The sequence below is a fragment of the Drosophila mauritiana genome, chromosome 2L (genome assembly GCF_004382145.1).
Source record: "Drosophila mauritiana strain mau12 chromosome 2L, ASM438214v1, whole genome shotgun sequence".
In the NCBI taxonomy this organism is placed as follows: Eukaryota; Metazoa; Arthropoda; class Insecta; order Diptera; family Drosophilidae; genus Drosophila; species Drosophila mauritiana.
Genome location: NC_046667.1, coordinates 134,155 through 153,462, shown reverse-complemented (window position 1 = coordinate 153,462; position 19,308 = coordinate 134,155). Strand labels below are relative to the sequence as shown.

General features: G+C 41.6%; 5 protein-coding genes across 15 annotated transcripts; 3 read left to right on the top strand and 2 right to left on the bottom strand.

Moving 5' to 3' along the window:
• Window positions 1–325: 325 nt before the first annotated feature.
• LOC117144449 (ATP-binding cassette sub-family G member 1) lies at window positions 326–4,897 on the top strand. Of its 7 annotated transcripts, none has more exons than XM_033309646.1 (10): window positions 333–460; window positions 2,018–2,270; window positions 2,545–2,668; window positions 2,724–2,811; window positions 2,864–2,965; window positions 3,020–3,165; window positions 3,222–3,735; window positions 3,792–3,960; window positions 4,020–4,276; window positions 4,337–4,765. In XM_033309646.1, exons 2-10 carry the CDS (start codon window positions 2,066–2,068, stop codon window positions 4,763–4,765), a joined length of 2,034 nt encoding a protein of 677 aa, XP_033165537.1. In that variant the 5' UTR covers window positions 333–460; window positions 2,018–2,065. The 7 variants fall into 7 exon arrangements, 6 of the variants coding, with proteins under 6 accessions (XP_033165537.1, XP_033165625.1, XP_033165711.1 ...); XM_033309734.1 differs by lacking the exon at window positions 333–460 and adding an exon at window positions 819–1,686; XM_033309820.1 differs by lacking the exon at window positions 333–460 and adding an exon at window positions 1,740–1,897.
• Window positions 4,898–5,381: 484 nt separating this feature from the next.
• On the top strand, window positions 5,382–7,771 carry LOC117145042. The gene has a single exon (XM_033310589.1). The coding sequence runs from the start codon at window positions 5,408–5,410 to the stop codon at window positions 5,855–5,857; it is 450 nt and encodes a 149-aa protein (XP_033166480.1). The 5' UTR covers window positions 5,382–5,407; the 3' UTR covers window positions 5,858–7,771.
• LOC117144809 (S-adenosylmethionine synthase) lies at window positions 7,303–13,736 on the bottom strand. 4 transcript variants are annotated; one of them, XM_033310390.1, is made up of 7 exons: window positions 13,664–13,736; window positions 12,688–12,909; window positions 11,055–11,132; window positions 10,676–10,798; window positions 9,497–9,609; window positions 8,140–8,819; window positions 7,303–8,075 (listed from the first exon to the last, which is right to left on the bottom strand). In XM_033310390.1, the coding sequence occupies exons 2-7, from the start codon at window positions 12,809–12,811 to the stop codon at window positions 7,967–7,969; spliced, it is 1,227 nt and encodes a 408-aa protein (XP_033166281.1). In that variant the 5' UTR covers window positions 12,812–12,909; window positions 13,664–13,736; the 3' UTR covers window positions 7,303–7,966. The 4 variants fall into 4 exon arrangements, with proteins under 4 accessions (XP_033166281.1, XP_033166198.1, XP_033166360.1 ...); XM_033310307.1 differs by lacking the exon at window positions 13,664–13,736 and adding an exon at window positions 13,401–13,558; XM_033310469.1 differs by lacking the exons at window positions 9,497–9,609; window positions 13,664–13,736 and adding exons at window positions 10,436–10,548; window positions 13,276–13,385.
• A 1,038-nt stretch (window positions 13,737–14,774) lies between these two features.
• On the top strand, window positions 14,775–17,454 carry LOC117151020 (sodium/hydrogen exchanger 8). Its single transcript, XM_033318225.1, has 5 exons — window positions 14,775–15,548; window positions 15,606–16,009; window positions 16,065–16,129; window positions 16,184–16,515; window positions 16,573–17,454. Exons 1-5 carry the CDS (start codon window positions 14,875–14,877, stop codon window positions 17,045–17,047), a joined length of 1,950 nt encoding a protein of 649 aa, XP_033174116.1. The 5' UTR covers window positions 14,775–14,874; the 3' UTR covers window positions 17,048–17,454.
• Window positions 17,455–17,548: 94 nt separating this feature from the next.
• LOC117151021 (cysteine-rich with EGF-like domain protein 2) lies at window positions 17,549–19,126 on the bottom strand. 2 transcript variants are annotated; one of them, XM_033318226.1, is made up of 3 exons: window positions 18,599–19,126; window positions 18,071–18,499; window positions 17,549–17,990 (listed from the first exon to the last, which is right to left on the bottom strand). In XM_033318226.1, exons 1-3 carry the CDS (start codon window positions 19,044–19,046, stop codon window positions 17,743–17,745), a joined length of 1,125 nt encoding a protein of 374 aa, XP_033174117.1. In that variant the 5' UTR covers window positions 19,047–19,126; the 3' UTR covers window positions 17,549–17,742. The 2 variants fall into 2 exon arrangements, with proteins under 2 accessions (XP_033174117.1, XP_033174118.1); XM_033318227.1 differs by having other exon boundaries at window positions 17,549–17,625.
• Between the last annotated feature and the right edge of the window lie 182 nt (window positions 19,127–19,308).

Below are 19,308 nucleotides of genomic sequence, written 5' to 3'. Positions count from 1 at the left end.
TACACATAATAGTTCGATGCTTATCAAAATCCTAATTGAAAATCCTACTCAAAATGTTAAGCTACTTAAATTAAGGTAAGGGCTTGACTGAAGCTAAAGCCTTTTCTCCCTTTTTTTTTTTTGTAAATGGTGAGTGAGTGGAATCGGTATAAATAGACTGGCCATATCCTTCGAATCGGATTTAATAGGCTGCAAAACAAGTTTTTGATCTCTTATAGCTGAAGTCAGCCTCTAGATTTCTGAAGGGCAGAAGAATTCGGCCCGGGCACTACACTTCGCCTCTGTACATCTAGCATTTGCAGCAGCAGTCACTGCCGCAGTAGTTTTCCTGCACTCGCTTTTAGTACATATTCGGACGTCGGTGCAACAAGACGACGCTTCTTCGCTGCTGTGGCGTGGCTGCCGCCATGAGAAAGAGTGAAAAAGCCAGCGACAGCAGCAACTACAAAAAGAAAGTGGAGTAAGTGCCCCCTATCGCTCCACCGATACACCCGCTGCAGCGCCAGCGTCAGAGTCAGTGAGTGGTGCATTTACGCAGCTGCAAATAGTAGTGTACGCCGTCTGTATCTAACGCGTTCGTTGAACCCGAAGTCGAAAACAACTGCGATAGTGTTTGCAGCACTGCACACAAGCACGAGAGAAGTTTTTGACTACTATTTACCCCTCTTCTGGGCGACACAAGCAAAGACAATTATTAAATCGATTTCTGGGTCAGCCAAATCAGTTGTTATCAGAGACCTTTGGTGGACAAGTTGTGTATTATTTTGAAACATAAGGATTTATTTACATAACCCAATCGTTTATGTACATGTATGTGAAATTAATTCGTTGGATGATTCTTGATGCATGTATCACAGTTCAATATTCTTGCTTCAGTACATTTTATATGCACCATTACTCACACAGCACCGTCCAAAATGAGACAAATTGTTTGCCGGCGAGTCGCATATCGAATACCCTAGAAAAGCTAGAAAAAACGTCTTGCTATGCGCAGCATAATACGACATTCGGAAGACGCTAACCGAAACTGATTTAAACGGTATCAAGAAGTGGGGCCAATGGTCAGACCGACTCACAATTAAATTTGTATTCACAGACTGACGCTGAATGCTTTCAACAGATAAAGCGGTTCGGTTGCCAAAACATGAGACCCGCAATCAGTCAGAATAAAAAAAAGATAAAGAGTGAATAATAACGTAAAGATTGCGCATCCGCACTGTCCGCCCGACCGCCTTAAATCTAGTGCCGATCCAAACTTCCGCTATGGGTTGATAACGCACGAATTTTACAGAAAGTTCAGTATTGTTGAAGCTGCATCGGAATAATTGCAAATCCACTGCCCAGTTTCGGTTTGTATTGCCTTTACTCAGCAGCTCGCCATGCCACTTGCTCTTCCCCCATTCCCTGACTGGGAATATACCCATATACCCGGACCGTCAGATCTCCGGACCGTCGTCGAAGTCAAACGACTAGTCATTCGGTCAGAACTCGATCAGGCTGTCAGTCGTGCATGTACTGTGTACTGCTTTCCATCAATTGAAAATCTGAGTTTGTTTTCGGGCTGCGCTCAGAGACTACGATTGCGCACTTCGTAGGGTAAATGAAATTAATTTAAAAAGTTCTTCGGTCAGTTCGGAATTTGTTTCCAGAACGAAGGGAGGGCGCTTTCCGTGGTCCCAGATACGCGTAAGTAATTTTTAGAAATGCAAATTACCGCTTTTAATTAACTTGAATCGTAGCAAGCAAACGAAACATGCGATGATGATGAGTTTGTCAAACTGGTTTAAGCCAAAAAACGTACTGCCTTCTCTTGTACTGTTAACCAATTAATTTCTAGTGCAAATAAAACTGCGCTTTAAAGCGAGGATTCCAGTATTACGAACGCGCACCTTAAAAGGTTATCTTCAAAAGCAAAGCATTATGTGAACTGTAAACAGAATCAATTCTTATAAGCGATTTTAATGCGAAGTGAAATTATTGAATTTCTTATCAAAAAATCACAATTTTCCTTCTCTAGGAGCAATGACATCGATTCAAATCAACAACGAACTCTAGGAATATTAAAATGGAAACTGCCAGCAGCTTAAAAGGCAGCACAACCTCCCAAATCAGCTCCCTTCAATATAGCAGCGACATTAACGCCGATAGCCTGGAGCCCGATCAATCCGAGGACTTTCAAAAAGTCCTCGGCCTCAAGTATTTGCCATCCTGGCCAGCGGTAAATTTGCAGTTTTCGGAACTATGTTATGTGGTTCCCGACCAAACCAATGGTGAGTGTATCAAATCAGCTTATGTCTATTACGGTTGAGTAATTGATAATGAATATATTCGTGATTGATAATGGGTTATTAAGAATGGTAATTGCACATTTTCGAAGTAATTGCTGCTTCCACAGCTCGCTTGATTTCTAATGCTGAACATGCACATATTAAATAGCAATTTCCGTCTAATTCCACATTAACGACAATAATTTAATACCGATATCTTGCCTTACAATGAAACATTAGAATTATTCTTTTTTACTTTGGTCATCACACCCCACAGCTTCAAAAACAAAGACGATTTTACGGAGAGTCAATGGAATGTTTCACTCACACGAACTTACTGCGATAATAGGGCCTTCAGGCGCTGGTAAAACCACACTGCTAAACCTGCTGGCGGGCTTTGGGTAAGATATAACATATACGACCCCCTTATAATAATCCTTCAATAATTACCGATAGCGCCGTGTGCGAATCCGGTGAGATTTTGGTCAACAACAGTCCGCGAGATATGCGAGTCTTTCGCAAAATGTCTCGATATATAATGCAGGTAGAAGTGGATTACTGAATTGCGTTCCCCTAAATATTGATTTAATTCATAGACTGATGTCCTGGACTCACAGTTTACAGTACTAGAAATTATGCTTTTGGCGGCAAACTTGAAGTTGGGAAAAGAACTAAATTTAAATCAAAAGCTAGAAGTGGTAAGATTGATTTTAAATGCACTTCGTCGTGTATTTATCTTATCATCTGAGCAGATTGACGAAATTTTGGGAATGTTGCGCCTAAAAGACACCCTAAACACCATGGCTCAAAAGCTATCTGGGGGTGAGCGAAAGCGTTTATGCATTGCCCTTGAGCTGGTCAACAACCCACCTGTCATCTTTCTAGATGAACCTACAACGTGAGTATAAGGAAAATATTGAAAACCAAGAACTATTGTTACCACCAACTCAACAGTGGTCTTGACGACTTATCGAGTTCACAATGCATTGCCCTACTCAAAGTTTTGGCCTCCGGGGGACGCACTGTGATCTGCTCCATCCATACGCCATCTGCCAAGATCTTCGAGATGCTCGATGCAGTGTACGTTCTAGCCGAAGGCCAGTGCGTCTACCAAGGAAAGGGGTCCAACATTGTACCTTACTTGAAGAACTTTGGGCTTTGTTGTCCAATAACCTACAACCCGGCTGACTTCATCATCGAAGTTGCTTGCCTTGAGTATGGCGGGTCCTATCACGAGCCAATGGTAGAAGCCATGGGCAACGGCAAAGTTGCGCGATGGAGTCCTCCAGCAGAGGAAGGTAAAACAACACCCACTAAAACCGACACCACATCGGGGGCATCGTCGTTTTACGAAAGGGATCAGTTTGAGGAAGAGATTAGCCCAAAACTTTTGCAATCCAAATGTAGCTGGTGGCTGCAGTACAAGCTCTTGCTTGTGCGTATGCTAATCCAAATGTGGAGGGATAAGGTGAGTGCTCTTAGAGAATGACGTAGAATGGCAATGTAATTTTATTTTTTCCGTAGTCGTACATCAAGCTTAAGTTCTATATGAACATCGTTCTTGCTTTACTGGTGGGTTCGCTCTACTTTGGTATGGGAACCTCGGCTTCCAAAGCGCTTTTTAACTTCGGTTTCATGTTCACCATTGTGATAGCATACCTCTACCTTCCTATGATGCCTGTTCTCTTATATTGTAAGTACTATTTTTTAACCTCAAGCAGTAATTCCTTATAATAAATACCTACATTTAAGTTCCTACGGAAATCAATCTGTTAAAAAGGGAGTACAACAACCAGTGGTACCGTCTGAGCTCCTACTACGCAGCAATGGTTTCCTCAAAGCTACCATCTATGTTTATTTTGGCCGTTATTTATCTGTCCATTGTGTACTTAATGTCCAGCCAACCACTTGAATGGTTCCGCTTTGCCATGCTATTTACAATAGCTTTCATAACGGCCTTAACTTCCGACAGTTTTGGCTTGTTGATCTCCAGTAGACTGAGCTTAGTGGTAAGCGATTTGGCGCACATTTATTTTTAATATATTCTGATTAGTTCACGTATACTTTAGAATGCAATGTTCATTGGGCCAGTACTCGCCGTGCCGCTGATCCTGCTTTCCATTTACGGCATTGGGTATGGAGGAGGAACATACATATCCCCTCTTATGAGGTTCCTGATGCATCTTAGCTACCTTCGTCATAGTATGGAAGGCCTAGTCGCATCCTTGTACGACTACGGACGCGCCGACACAATTTGCGAAGACACGGAAATCTTTTGCTCATTTAAAAAGTCGAAAGTTTTGTTGTCCTTTTTAGGATTCGAAAACATGCACTATTTGTGGTCTCTATCTTGCTTGATGAGCTTTTATTTGCTTTTCACTGTAGCAGCATACTTTATGATTAGACTGCGACTGAAACAATCCGTGGTCAACCCCATTTTTGCATATGTCATACAGCTTTTAACGAAATATTTTAACTTTACTTCGTACAATTACTAACATTATGGACGGTTTGACCTCGGTGCTAGAAAAATTATTTTAAGCGGTATTTCAGGGGGCATTCTTAACATCCCATATTATATGTGGGCTTAAATAATATTAATAAACTATCAAAGTGATATTGGATTATGATTAAAAGTTTATGATCAAGAATACAAATATAATTAAGGGAACAATAAATTACTATAATTCTATATTGTTAACACGGTAGAAGAAACAATACGAAGAAATTACATACAACGAATCTAGTATACCCTTTTACTCTACGAGTAACCGGTATAAAAATATATAGATGTAGGATTTGCTTCAAAGAGCATAATAGTGTTCTAGTCTTGCCCAAGATCAGAATTTAAGATTGAGTTTAAAAATCTGCCCGCGTTCGTTACCAAACTCTATATGCCTTTGACTAATTTTAAGTGAGAACGGCAAAGTACTGTGCCCTTGATTCACTTCAAAATATTCTAATTATTTGGTAGTTCTATCAATTGTGATATGTGGCGTCACAATAAAAACCGACAAAGTTAATTATGGAAATTATTTGAACAATTGCCGCCGCTGTGGATTGGTGGCACAGTTGTCTATTTAAGAGGCAAGGAAACTGGACTGCGGAGAATACAGTTGATTGTTAGCAGCCAAAGCAGTATGTTTTGCGCATTCATAGCACTTGTTATGGCCTTGCTCCACCAGTCACTCGCAGTACAGGTACAAACGGAGCACACCATTGTGGACGAATGGAGCTGGCAAGATCATCACAGCAACGGAGACTTGGGACGCTATCACTACTACACAGCTTTAGATTATGATCAAAATTTGGACGGTGATAGGAATTCAAACGGTTATGAATATGAAGAGGATGATGGCAGGGATGATACTGGCGCCGGCTTGGACCGGGATGAGGATTCGTGCGAGCACAGCTGTCCCCGGTACTACCGCCCCGTCTGCGTTCTCCGCAACGGCCGCAATGTGACATTTGCCACTCTGTGCGAGTTCCACAACCAAGTACGTTGTGCCAACGATCTGAGAAGAGAAGGTCACGGCTATCTGGTGACCATCTTTAAATACCAACATGATGGTGGCTGCCAAACAATGTGATTAATTTAGAGAGATTTAGTTCAAGTAGCTCATAGTACCATTTCAAAACATAAAGCCCACAATTCTTCAATCCCTTCCTGGATAACAAAGATTCGAAAAAGCATGAGAACGCAAATACAAATGAATTTTAATGGGATGATGCTCCTACCAGGTTGGACCAGTGTGACAGTAAGTCTCTCCTTATAAAGACATCAGCTTGTCAGCAGAAAAATTTTATTACGTACATAAATAAGATTGTACGGCTCCAAATATAATGTAAACAAAATAAGATGTGTCCGGGATACAAAACTTTTAACGTATGTTCGTTTACATGTTTACTTACATGGCGTTTACATACATGTGTATGTCATTAATGTACATACATATACAGTTATAATGTTATTATAACTGTATCCTGAAACTGTACTTGCGCGACTTGAGACCTACATGTGTGTGTCATTTATGTACATTTACAGTTTTTATGTAATCATAACTATATCCTGAAGCCAACACGCATACCTTCAAATGATATGAAGAACGTAACCTTTAGCATCCAAAATTTTGAACACCAATTTTTGTGACTTGGTATATATGTACATAATATATAAGCTCACATTCACACAAACATATGTATGCATATAAATACATTTAAAGAAACGAGCATTTTCAATAATTTACCTTTTAGCGAAAGCAGCATTCCGCACTGTTGGTACAGCTTCTAAGGCGTCATACTAAAAGCAATCATAGGAATTAATTTAAACACCGGAATCTTTACCAGCCTTTCTTGCCTGCGATCGCGTACAAATCCTTGACATGCAGATCATTTAGGTTGGTTAAATAGCGCACTTTGCTCCTGTTGTTTTTGCAAGACCGCTGGGAATAACACTTGGGACACTATTAAGACCATGTCTACTATTAAGTTAACCGCACTAAGTCCGGGAGCTGGAAACTCCGTCAGATTTGTGAATTTACATATCTTAGCTTTGCGTAAAAACCAATACGCAAGCCGTTGAAGAGTCAATCACAATGGCTGCGCTAATAACTGTTGATTGTGACATATCGATATATCGATTGCATTCCCTGCTTCTTGGCGTCTGGATGATAAGACTGTTAAATTCAAATTTCGAATTACTAAAACGTTTACACATTCCTATAAATTACCGAATTTCAGAAAAACAAATAATAATATTGTTTCAAATACCCCATATAGTAAGCGAAACAATACAATAACTCAAAATAAACTGTCATGAAATTTATTGCAATGTTCATATGAAAAAGGGATTTCTTTTAAAGAAAATTAGGTTTCTTGTACACAAATATTTGTAATATTAAAATATTTTTTGGACACTGTCTCATTATGTTTGTTGTGAAAAACCAGGGCTCTGATGACTTTATTTGGTTGTAAAGACATTGCAAATTCTGTTGTTTGTACGATTAAAGTATTCTTTCTGCGCATACCGGTAAAATTAAACTTTTCATCTTTATCTTTAATATATTTTTGTAAAGGAAAATACATTATCTTATGGTTGGTTACAGAAAATACAAAGACAGAGTGTAATGTACATACAATCGAGTTGATTAAAACTTTAGGTTAAACATATACAACGCATACAACAAATAGAAATGTTAAAAGAGACAAAAATAAGTTTACATGAGAATGTTGCATAATTTCTAGGCAACTGATTTAACTGTTTTATACAATTTCCATAGACACCAACATAATAAAGTTGCATGATAATTAAAGGAGGTACTAACTACGGCTTTTAATTTTTACTGAACTGACCGACACTATACTATGTATATGCATAACTAAAGCTCATCAATTGTTTTGGAGCTCTCTATTAGGTATATATGCGGGTATTAAGACGACTAAAACTAGTTCTGTGTGAGAAGACTACACACATAAGAATGGTTTAAATTATATAGCGAAGAGCACAGAATCAGTTAGAGAAGAAAGCACATAAGAGTTGGCAAGCTTATGCCGCCTTTTCCTCTGACTTTAGGCTTTAAAAACAACACTAAAAATTACGTTGGTGCTTGGGTATCTGTTAATTTTGACGCTGATGAATATAAGGATAGCTTCGACCTTTTAGCATATGGTGACTGCGGTTGCAACGCTTCAGCGTCTAGTCAGTTATCAGTCTCCAAAGGCTTGGCCTCCTCCCATGAGAAGCCCGCGCGACCGAAGTGTCCATAAGTGCTTGTTCGCTGGTATATCGGCTGACGCAGGTTTAGGTCCCTAAACACAAACATATAGACAATTGTAATGAAATATTTTTTACCATCTAGGGTTTGACACTTACTTGACAATCTTGCCGGGCCTGAGGTCAAAGTTTCGACGGATGATATCCAGAAGTTCTTTTTGTGACTTGTGGGAAGTTCCGTAGTCGAACACAGTTATGGAGAGAGGCTCAGCAAGACCAATTGCATAGGACACTTGGACAAGGCAGCGCTTGCAGAGACCGGCCTTAACCAGTGATTTGGCCACCCAGCGTGCTGCGTATGCTGCTGATCTGTCAACCTTGGTGAAGTCCTTGCCAGAGAATGCACCGCCGCCATGGGCGCCCCAGCCTCCGTAAGTGTCTACTATGATTTTTCTTCCTGTAAGCCCAGCGTCACCCATTGGTCCACCGATAACAAAGAGTCCACAGGGATTGATGTGAACAATGGTGTTGGCATCAATGTATTTGGCGGGAATGACCACTTTAACAACTTTCTCCATTACTTCCGAGCGCAGGGTTTCTAATGATATCTTTTCAGAATGCTGCATGGACACTACAATAGTGTGGACACGCTTGGGAACTGCTGATCCCTGATTGAAGAGGTACTCGCAGGTGACTTGTGTTTTGGAATCGGGGCGAGCCCACCAGAAGACATCTGAGCGACGCAGCTCAGCAATCTTTTCGTTTAATTTGTGAGCCAAAACGACTGTTAGGGGCATACATTCCTCGGTTTCGTCGGTGGCATATCCAAACATGATACCCTGCAAAAAGTTTATTTCGCTTTATCCATAATCTTTATCTTTAATTAATTAATCAATCACTTATTAAAAGTAACCAAAGCCAAAAAGAATCAGTAGCGTTAGATAAATAAAACACATTTGGGTTAGGAAAGGGTGAATCAAGCATGGGAAAGACTTTGATAAATTCGGGTATGAAGAAAAATTTGATGCTATTTAGCAGTCAAAAAGTTTTTTGCATAATTAGGTTAGTGATGTATGTAAATGCAGTAGTGTGCCTTGGTTTTGTGTCTGCTATATCTAATTGTGGTATTGACTAAAAAGTCAAAAGTTAAATGATATGGATTTGGCAGCTTCTATTAACAAAAAAGACGATAAAATGGTTGGTAAGTCGGTTGGAGCAATATTGCAGCGATAATATGATATAGTGGCAAACAATGAATTTAAAATTAAATAGCGATAAAGTCGTCATACACTACTTCAATTAGTTACGAAAATATATAAAGGAAACGATAAACAGAAATTATAGAAGTGGTGACAACACCCCTTCCAAAGAGCTTATAAACGCCCTACCACCATGAATATCTTAGTCGCAACTAAGTTGCTATCAATAAAAATTAAAAAGATGCGTTGCTCTTCGGAAAGGGCCTTCGATCCCGGCCTGCCGAGACTGCTTCTTCTTTACTGCTTCTAATTCACACCTGATCTCCGGCACCGATCTCTTCCTCGGCACGGTTGACATGCACTCCCGCAGCGATCTCAGGCGATTGTTGGTCCAATGCCAACAGCACATTGCACGTTTTGAAATCGAAACCTTTTGTGAATTTCGAAGCGCGATTGCGAAGTGCACAATATCGTTTAAAGTTTGGTATTGGATTGTATCGAGATTTGTTTTATATGAAACGAAAAGAAAGATAAAAGAGAGAAGCGCAGCAATGGTGCACATACACAGGAAAATGTCTGTAAGTAATGTTCATAATATGATTTTAAACACCCTATTATTTTAGATTATAATTATATATATAAGAACGGTTTACAAAAAAATGTATTTTCTATAATCTTCAAAAGCACTGTCTTGAAATAAGCTTATGTTTGGTGTTTTTCCTATATACCAAACTATGGGAAAACTTTATGCCTTCTTCCATAGGTCAGACAAGCCGCATGCAAGACTTCTCTTGCTTCCATAAAACGGTAAATAGCGGATTTTAATGGTTACATAAATCTTTCGATGGATTTGGTAGAATGCAATTTATGTGGTTAGAGAACGCCCGAAGTGTATTCCAAATGTGTGATATGTTATGTATTTCAGTCGTTATATATTTGCTTGAGGTGAAATTGTTAAGTTGTCTTCGACCAAATGGTTCGTAGCTGTGTGAAAGAAGTCAATTTTGAGAGTCAGCGTACGAACATTTTTTTTTTTGGGGCTCAAGAAAAAATAGTAATAGTAATAGTATTCCTATTGCTCATCTGTATTTAATGACAAAGGCGAAAATCTCGTTGGCCTGGGAGCAAGCCAAGTTAATGTGGGAAAGATACGAATTAAGGGAAACACTGAACAAATGAAACGAAACGAACGAACGCACACACTCCGCATCACTTAGTGCTAGGCGGTAGTAGAAGAACGGAAAGCTTTGCTGTACCTGGTCACCAGCGCCGACGTCTTCTTCTTCGCGGTTGATATGAACGCCGTTGGCAATGTTGGGCGACTGTTGCTCGATGGCTACTAGCAGGTTAAGTGTCTTCCAATCGAAACCTTTTTGATTTTTATTTGATTTTATTGTTATTTAATATTGCGTTGACAGTAGTGTACGTAAGACCGACGTAGGGAAGGAATTGTAATACCCGCCCACAAATTGTTTATGTCCTTAATAGACACTTACCCTTGGAGGAGTCATCATAGCCAATGTGCTGCACTGTCTCACGAACAACCTTCTGGTAGTCGACCACAGCCTTTGAAGTGATCTCGCCGCAGAGCAGAATCATGCCCGTCTTGGCGACGGTTTCTGTATTAAATATTATGGAATTGTTAAAAGAACTTTTTCAGATAATCCAAAAACAGATTTGCAGCTGGTTTGACCTTGTTTATTTATGTTGGCTATCGAATAAGACAATTTCATAAGCATGGCACTCACTGTGATTCTTGATTAATTCTATGATTGAGATTATTTAAGTATGTTTCTTTGACTTCATTGGCAGAATTTAACATAAATCTGATTTCGGGTGAGTGCAGTCATGTACTCCAGGTTTCAAAACACTTACCACAGGCCACCTTCGCGTTCGGGTCCTGCTTCAGATGGGCATCCAAGATAGCGTCGCTGATTTGGTCGCACATTTTGTCTACAAAATTAAGGGAAGCAAGAGGTAAGAGGTGGGCGAAGAAGCAGGGAAAAGCATTGTTGTCGGGGAGTGGAAGGAGGAACGTGCCAACATGTTATTCATTGCAACGGATCAAAATTTGCTAGGCCATGCGGTTTCATTTAATCTGTCTGCTATTGCCAGCGAAATTCAATACCCAGACCAAGAAATTCCCAAACACAAAATGATGACATTTGAAGCCGAATCGTCCATGAAATCCTGGGAGTCGGATTTATCTGATACCAGTCGCGTTGCTCACGCTTGCCTCAAAACTTGGCGCGTAATTGGAGACCGTCAACATTCGTCTGCTTTTCGTAGTAAGGGCGTTATTGAACTCGAACATGCGTCAGCAATAGCTAAATAAATTACCAAAACTGTTGACTCACAGAAATGGCGCATCGTATCGATTTCAGCTGGGAAAATGATTGCAAGGAAACTAGTTAGGTTAAGGGTTTAAAGTAGCTACTGGGTAAAAAGGTTTCTAGTTTCCGGCTAGAGTAATTATCTATTGTAACAAGTCCGTCACTCATTTATTACAAGAAGACAGGTGATATTGATGTCAACCATTTGGGGTGTATTCTTCTGAATGACACTCGGCGCTTATCATCACGATTGTCTAGGGCTAGCTTGCCAAGCCGACTTAATTAGCATTATAAAATAAAATAGTATAGAATAGTAAAAGTAATCAATGCGTAGTATAAAAGGTCGCTCGGCTTATCAACAGCTGTTGTCAAACACATTACTATACTGGTCGCCACTGCTGATATAAACAAACTCTGGCAGGGGCGAAAAGATCGAGCTCGAGCAAAACACGTGGTTGGCAATTTCGGTGAAAAAAATAAGCTTTGACAGCGGTCTAGAAAAATGTAAGGTATGTTTATGTTGGCCGCTATTTTGATCGCCATCTGCGATTAAATGAACAAGTGCGTGGACAACGTAGAACAACGTAGAGAATACTTCAATTTCGCATCTCCCATGAGCCACAAGCACATGGTGCGCATGACGTAGTCTCTCTATACATACATACATATGTGAGAGCCGCAAACGATAAAGAACCAGTCTATTAATTGCGTCTGCCCATCCAAGCACAAGGTTTAGCCCGCCGTTGTGCGGGGATTTCAAGAGAAGCCAGCTGTTCTCCGTGGTCCCAGCTTTCCGGCTTTGTCACCGGGCGATGCAACAGAGGCACGTTTTGCACTAGCTCTTCTTCCCATTCTCAGCCTCTACACAAGTCGTGCAAATTGGGTAGAAATCAACAAAGGTATGCTGGGCAGCATTTCGTCGCCATTTTGTTAGAGTTCAGGCGGTAAGCAGTAGTGTGTAGACGGTGGAGGTGTGGAACTGGGTATACAGGGAAAGGGACTTCAGACAGAAGGGCCTCAGACGCTAGAGAAAAAGTTTGGTCAGGTTATGAGCACTGTCAGGCAACATCTCTCACTACGCCCGCCGAAGGGGCATTTGAGACTGTTTCTTTTTTTACACTGACACTAACGGTATGATGCAATAGGAGGCGCCGCAGATGCAATGAAGCACTCACCTGGATGACCCTCGCCAACGGACTCGGAAGTGAACAGGAATGTAGCTCCGTCTTCCATGTCATATGAGTTGCCATTGCTGCCATTGCAGCCGTTGGCGCTGTGTCCGTTTGTCTTTTGCGGCATGTTGATGGGTAGTTTGTAATATGTAGCTTGAAGTTTGTAGGGGCAATGGGGGAGCAGTGCTATAACCCGAGTTCCGGTCGGCTAAATTGTTGGTGGAGCTGTGGGAACAGAGAGAAAGAGAGGCCACATTAGCGGTTGCTAAAAAACGCTTAACGAAATTGATTTTCCGAACTCTTGCAAAACACATCTATTTTCGCATTCGCGAATCTAAGCTATAGGCCGCCTCGAGGCTTTTGGGATTTTCCGGTATTCGCACACTTTTCGTTATAGTTTTTTTTTTTTTATATAATCGCCCTTCTTTTATGTTTTTATGCTGCGCGTTTGCCACAATCGTCGCTACATACACGAGACGCACGTTGCGCGGGTTCAAAGCTAAACTAGTCGCTAGGCGAGGGCTCGGTGCTGCTAGCTGTTTCAAATGCGTGTTCGACGTTCTAGCTATTAGTTCAACAAATTATACACACTGATTCTGAGTTATACTGGTTCAGCGACGGCAACCAAATCAGCGGCGCAGCCAATACACGTCCTATCTTAGCGACGGTTCTGAAGAAAAAGAGCGCAACTTTTTAATGCCATTCAGAATTTATACCTCCAACGAGAGAGCGGGCTTTTGCTTATCGTCGCAAACGGAGGAGGCGGTTCTCTTCGGCTGACTCGATTTTTATTTTGGGACTTATTTGGGCGCTCTTTGGGGAAACTTTCCTAGCGTTCTCGGTACTCTCAAATGATTTTACTTCTTCAGTATCTCCACGTTTTTGGTTTTTAAACAGCTGTTCCGTCACCCAGCGTTGCCACCCCGCTCCGGAGTGAACTGCAGTGAATATAGATCCAGATCCTTTATTTTAAACTCACTGTGGTTTTGAACAAAGGATCAGACAAGGATTATTGTCTCGACTAGCTTCCTGCTCAACCTGCGTTCAACTGCGGGTGACTTTTACAGACGAATAATATTTATAAAATTTTGTAGACAGCATTTGAGAAGATGAGTCGGCAAGAAATAAGAGCTTATCAGAACTAAACTATGTGCTACCACGGCAGCCACCTATATACCTAATTTTTAAAATCTGTTTAGCATTGCTCTCTCGGCTTCTCTTATGTACAGCAATTGACATATACATATTCGATGATATAGACAACTGCTACACGAAGCGCAATTCGAAGCGAATTTTTAAACGAATGTCTATATCTGTTGAAACCCTAGCTTTTCCTTAACGTGGAGTGACTGCCCTTTTGGAGATGGATCGTTCGACACTCTCTGGTCAAGGAAAGTCGTCAATTAGGGTTCTCATACTATTCGTACAATCTGTGTATTTGAAAAAGTGCTCACGTCATGCCACAGCCAAGAAGACAAACAAGGTCTGCCAAGATCAAGGCGCCTGGTAATCAGTTTTTGCATGTACATTTTTTAAAATTCTAATACCCACTGAAAATAACCGAAAACAACAAGCCCCATTATCTTGCAAATAAGGTGTGACCCCACGGGGGCCTAAGAAGATCGCGTGTGCCTGAACGAACAGATGCGCAGGGCACATTATTCTTGAGCACAAATGGTGGGTGCTTGTAAACTGTAGATTGTGGCAATGCATTTATTCTCAATCGCTGATATCGTCAGTTATGGTAATAGCCTTACTAAACAATTTATCACTTTGCCTAATAACAAGGTTTTTTATTATTTCATTTTTTCTAGTATATATGCTTTTCTTTTTGTCTTAAGAAACGTTCTTAAGAAGTATTTGTCAAAAATATTAAAACTTGATGTGCTCTTTCAAGAAACTGAACATGGAGCTATCAGCTACTTTTGTGACCCCCGCACCATGACTGGGCAAAAGCCAATTATTTAAAAAATCCATTATATGGTTAAATATATTACACGCTATTAAATGCAAAATTTTCGTTTGAATATATGAAAGGCACGCGCCAATTCACCGATGTGATACGGCAACTCTCCCCGATATACGTCAGATAGGGCGATAAACAGATGTTTGTGAAAAAACAAATTGAACAAATAGTGAAAAGTTAAATGCGAGCGTTAATAGCGACCACGTCACATTTTGTCGGCAAAAATGAGTGTTTGGGTAGCTTATAGTGCAGCTGCACTCTTGCTGTTGATGCAAGCGGGTCCGGAAAGCATCAGTGGACAGGAGGTGCCCCAAAGCAACACATCAAGCAACTCCACCACGACAGATAATAGTAACTCTATCCACACCGTGTCGGATGTCTTCGCCAACAGTACGCTTAGAAATATCCCGCCCTCGATTGCTGCGCCTGGTAATGCCAGCACCACGAAGAAGGGAAACGCATCCACATTGGTCACAGATCCGCCTCTAATCGATTCCCATGCTGTCGAGCAGGAGCACAACTCCTCACTCTCACTCTTTTTCGTCATTTGCGTGATCATGTTGGGAATCCTGCTTATCCACTCTATGCTCCAGACCGGGTTCCAGTACCTGCCGGAGAGCATTGTGGTAGTCTTTCTGGGCGCCTTTATTGGCCTTTCGCTGAACGTCATGTCTGGGCAGAATGGCAGTTGGAAACGCGAAGAGGTCTTCTCGCCCATGGGCTTTTTTCTGGTGCTCCTGCCGCCCATTATATTCGAGTCCGGTTACAATCTGCACAAGGGAAATTTCTTTCAGAACATCGGATCCATACTGGTCTTTGCCATATTCGGTACAACGATTTCTGCACTGGTCATCGGGGCGGGGATTTACCTGCTGGGCTTGGGGGAGGTGGCATTTCGGCAAGTTTAAAATAAATAATTTGCCAATTTCATTAAATAATTAATCCTTATTTTTAGTCTAAGCTTTTCGGAATCCTTTGCCTTCGGTTCACTCATCTCTGCTGTTGATCCTGTGGCAACAGTGGCAATTTTCCATGCTCTTGACGTAGACCCCATACTCAACATGCTGGTATTCGGCGAAAGCATCCTCAACGACGCCATATCTATTGTGCTGACTGCATCTATCACCCAATCCGCTAACGTCAATGCTGAGGCCAGCACTGGAGAAGCCATGTTCAGCGCGTTGAAAACCTTTTGCGCAATGTTCTTTGCTTCGGCGGGCATTGGAGTCATATTTGCATTAATATCGGCTCTCCTTCTGAAGCACATCGATTTACGAAAACATCCATCCCTCGAGTTCGCGATGATGCTGATGTTTACTTACGCACCTTACGTCTTGGCAGAGGGAATACACTTAAGCGGTATATCAATGTTTTTGACTATGACTCTAAAACCTAAACATTTTTTCAACAATAGGTATTATGGCTATACTATTTTGCGGAATCGTCATGTCCCACTACACACATTTCAACCTATCCACTGTAAGTCATATCATCTTCCTATCTTATATATTATTAAAACTTATTTAATCGTAGGTTACTCAAATTACAATGCAGCAGACGATGAGGACACTAGCCTTCATTGCTGAGACCTGCGTGTTTGCTTATTTGGGATTAGCAATCTTTTCTTTTAAACACCAAGTTGAACTATCTTTTGTTATATGGGCCATTGTGCTTTGCTTGATTGGCCGCGCCTGCAATATTTTTCCACTTGCGTTCTTGGTCAACAAATTTCGGGAGCATAAGATCAATAACAAGATGCAGTTCATTATGTGGTTTTCTGGCCTACGCGGAGCGATTTCCTACGCGCTATCTTTGCACTTAAATCTTGACAGTCAGGAGAAACGACACGTCATCATAACAACAACGTAAGCATATTCCGGATTGTAAAATAATGCTCAGTCATTGAAGTATTAAAATTTCAGATTAATCATTGTGCTGTTTACCACGCTAGTGCTGGGGGGCTCCACAATGCCGCTGCTAAAGTACCTTAAGCCCGGAAAAAAACGGCGCGCACGCGGCCCTGGAAGGAATACCGCTGAGGAGGGAGGACGACGCAACGGCAGCGGTCGGAAGCGTTCAAAATCTATTTCCCTATCGAAAACTCGCGAATGGGGCCAGGCAATCGACTCTGAACACTTGTCTGAACTCACAGAGGAAGAGGACGTCACCTTTACTCAAGCGCGGGATCGCTTTGGACGCATGGATCGCAAGTACTTTATTCCGTTTTTTACACGGCGGTTCAATAGTCAGGAATTGCACGAGTGCAAGTCACAGATGGCCGACCTGACCAACAAGTGGTACCAAGCTATTCGAGTGAGTCCATTGGATTCAGATGAATCGGACGAAGAGATAGGGCTAGCGGCCAGCACAAGTCAAATTCATTTGACACGGTCGTAGGAATTAAATAGCTGTTGTGGGGAGCTCTGTATCTGTGACGGACTTTGGAGGCCAAAGGGAACGATCGTATCTAATGCTTAAGTTCCTCTAGTTAATGTTTTTAGAGTTTTTATTTATATAGCGCGGTGATGGTTGTTATCTTGTGTATATTTTTTGTTTACAAATTTTCATTTTGTAAGATCCAAATGCAATGATTCATTCGTAAAACGGTAGCTCCTTTATTAAACCGCTTAATGCAGTATTATATTGCACACGACAACTGGTCTTCAAAATGAAAATTTGGACGTCACAAAAGCACACTACGTCAGTAGTTTAAGTTACAAATATTTATTGATACGATTATATGCTGTATTTGTGATTTTGTACATTTTTGAAACCAAATAAATATCTAAGTGTGGTACGTATAACAAAATGTGGTCATGCGCTTGTTGAAATTCTAATTTATAATTAAATATCAATTAAGAAATATTTCCTATTAAAGTAAAATTGGCTACAAAGGTGTGCGTTTTTTGGTTACTTTTATAATTCTTCGTGCGTGGACTCTTCACCGAGCACCGTGGAGTTTGAATCACTGCCGACTGCAAACGAAGTACAAAAATCGTTAGATGTCTTAGGGGAATGTTAAAATATTATGCTTTTAAAAACGCTCATGTATATCATAAAAAAAGGAAAGCAATATTGACATGACTTTTGGCTTATAAAGACTTCATGATTAGATCCTCCAACTGTTTTGTATCTATTTCGGGTTGGTGGCCGCCTTCTGCCTCCGAGTTGATCCAGTACTCGGAAACAGCAATGTACCCTGCCACTGCCGCCCCAACAATGCAACCCCAGGCAATGTGAGTGGAGCTCTGGAAGATGACACAGGTGGCCACGCACATTCCGAAGTATGTGAGCATTCGCGTATAGCTTACGTAGTTGCTGCGTTGCTCCGCAGAAATATCTTTAATGAGGCGCAATACATATAGTGGACAATGCGTTGCTTTAAAGCTAATTTACATATTTAATTGCTGTTTTACTTACCATGACACTTTCCTTCCTTCAACTCATAGCCATCCGCACACTTTCTGCACATGTCAGGGCCATCACCATCGCATCCATCGCAGGATCGGTCACACTCCAGGCAACTAAAGGAGCCCTCATTGTTCACGCAGAACTGCTGCTTTCGGCAAGGGCTTGGACGCTGTTGCTCCAAGCACTCATTGATGTCGACACATCCCGCCTCAGAGTCCATGCTCCAGCCCATCTTACACTTGCGGCAGCTCTTGGGACCACCTCCCGTGCAGCCTCCTTCCCCACAGGCCGCATGGCACTGTGTACACAGCAATTTCTTTTCGTCACGAAAGGATTCGTAGTGCTCCGGTCCACATTCGTTGCAGTTTGGACCCGCATAGCCGGGATCACATTTGCACTTTCCATTACCCTTCCTAGTTCCGTCTCCTTTGCATTTTCCTGAAATTTGTCATGTGGGTAAAATTAACGAAAACGGCAATCTTAAGTTGACACACTTATGTAAGTTGTGGCCTGCAATACTTGCTTATCATAACTTACCATTTCCGTTGCACTCGGTGCAGGTCTGGCAGTCTGGTCCGTAGGTGTTTAGCGGACAGCAGACTGTTAGCTGATCGATGCAAAGCCAGGACTGCAGGTCGGGACTTTGTGTTTGTTTGTGGATGAACCAGTCCTCGAGAAGCGCCTCGTGCTCGTTAGCCAGGTTGTGGCAGTGATCCTTGTTTATCACTTCTCCGTCCGAACATAGCTTTTCCTGGATCTCCACTAGCCGGACCTCGCTGTTCTTGTACGAACGCAACTTTTCCTCCTCCCACGCCGTGTCCCCGCCCGCGTGTCCTCGTTTTGTCCTTTCGAGTCCTGCCCTAAAAGAGCTAACAAGCTGCGTACAGGCCCTGCAGGGCGGAGGAACAGGCTTTTCGGGAGAAAATGACGCCGAAGCAGCAGCTATGAATACTAGCGTTGCGAGACAACAATACTTGATTCTCATTATTATTTATTTATTGCCTTTTTAGCCGGCAAATTATCTGAGTTTACGTGTAATTAAAGCCGACACTATCGATAAATAAAAGCATCGATAGCATATCGAAACTTTCGCGAATACCGATAGGCCTCGTGCGGTACCATTGCCTCACGGAGCTCGCTCTCAGTTCATCTAACAAACGTTACTGACCCATGCGAAATTAGAGGATCATCATTTTCAAATAGTTCCCTTTTCGTAATCGACAATTCAATTTTGTTACTCACTTTCG

Bases quoted from the DNA above. Each gene is read 5' to 3' on its own strand.
- LOC117151021 (XM_033318226.1), bottom strand. From the start codon at position 19,046: ATGAGAATCAAGTATTGTTGTCTCGCAACGCTAGTATTCATAGCTGCT. The intron at 18,500-18,598 runs GTAAGTTATGAT...GACAAATTTCAG, and splicing joins CACCGAGTGCAACGGAAATG to GAAAATGCAAAGGAGACGGA. The intron at 17,991-18,070 runs GTAAGTAAAACA...GCCTCATTAAAG, and splicing joins GAAGGAAGGAAAGTGTCATG to ATATTTCTGCGGAGCAACGC.
- LOC117151020 (XM_033318225.1), top strand. From the start codon at position 14,875: ATGAGTGTTTGGGTAGCTTATAGTGCAGCTGCACTCTTGCTGTTGATG. The intron at 16,010-16,064 runs GTATATCAATGT...TTTCAACAATAG, and splicing joins AGAGGGAATACACTTAAGCG to GTATTATGGCTATACTATTT. The intron at 16,130-16,183 runs GTAAGTCATATC...ATTTAATCGTAG, and splicing joins CACATTTCAACCTATCCACT to GTTACTCAAATTACAATGCA.
- LOC117144809 (XM_033310390.1), bottom strand. From the start codon at position 12,811: ATGCCGCAAAAGACAAACGGACACAGCGCCAACGGCTGCAATGGCAGC. The intron at 11,133-12,687 runs GTGAGTGCTTCA...TTAATTTTGTAG, and splicing joins CGTTGGCGAGGGTCATCCAG to ACAAAATGTGCGACCAAATC. The intron at 10,799-11,054 runs GTAAGTGTTTTG...TATTTAATACAG, and splicing joins GAACGCGAAGGTGGCCTGTG to AAACCGTCGCCAAGACGGGC.
- LOC117145042 (XM_033310589.1), top strand. From the start codon at position 5,408: ATGTTTTGCGCATTCATAGCACTTGTTATGGCCTTGCTCCACCAGTCA.
- LOC117144449 (XM_033309906.1), top strand. From the start codon at position 2,066: ATGGAAACTGCCAGCAGCTTAAAAGGCAGCACAACCTCCCAAATCAGC. The intron at 3,961-4,019 runs GTAAGTACTATT...CCTACATTTAAG, and splicing joins GATGCCTGTTCTCTTATATT to TTCCTACGGAAATCAATCTG. The intron at 4,277-4,336 runs GTAAGCGATTTG...CGTATACTTTAG, and splicing joins CCAGTAGACTGAGCTTAGTG to AATGCAATGTTCATTGGGCC.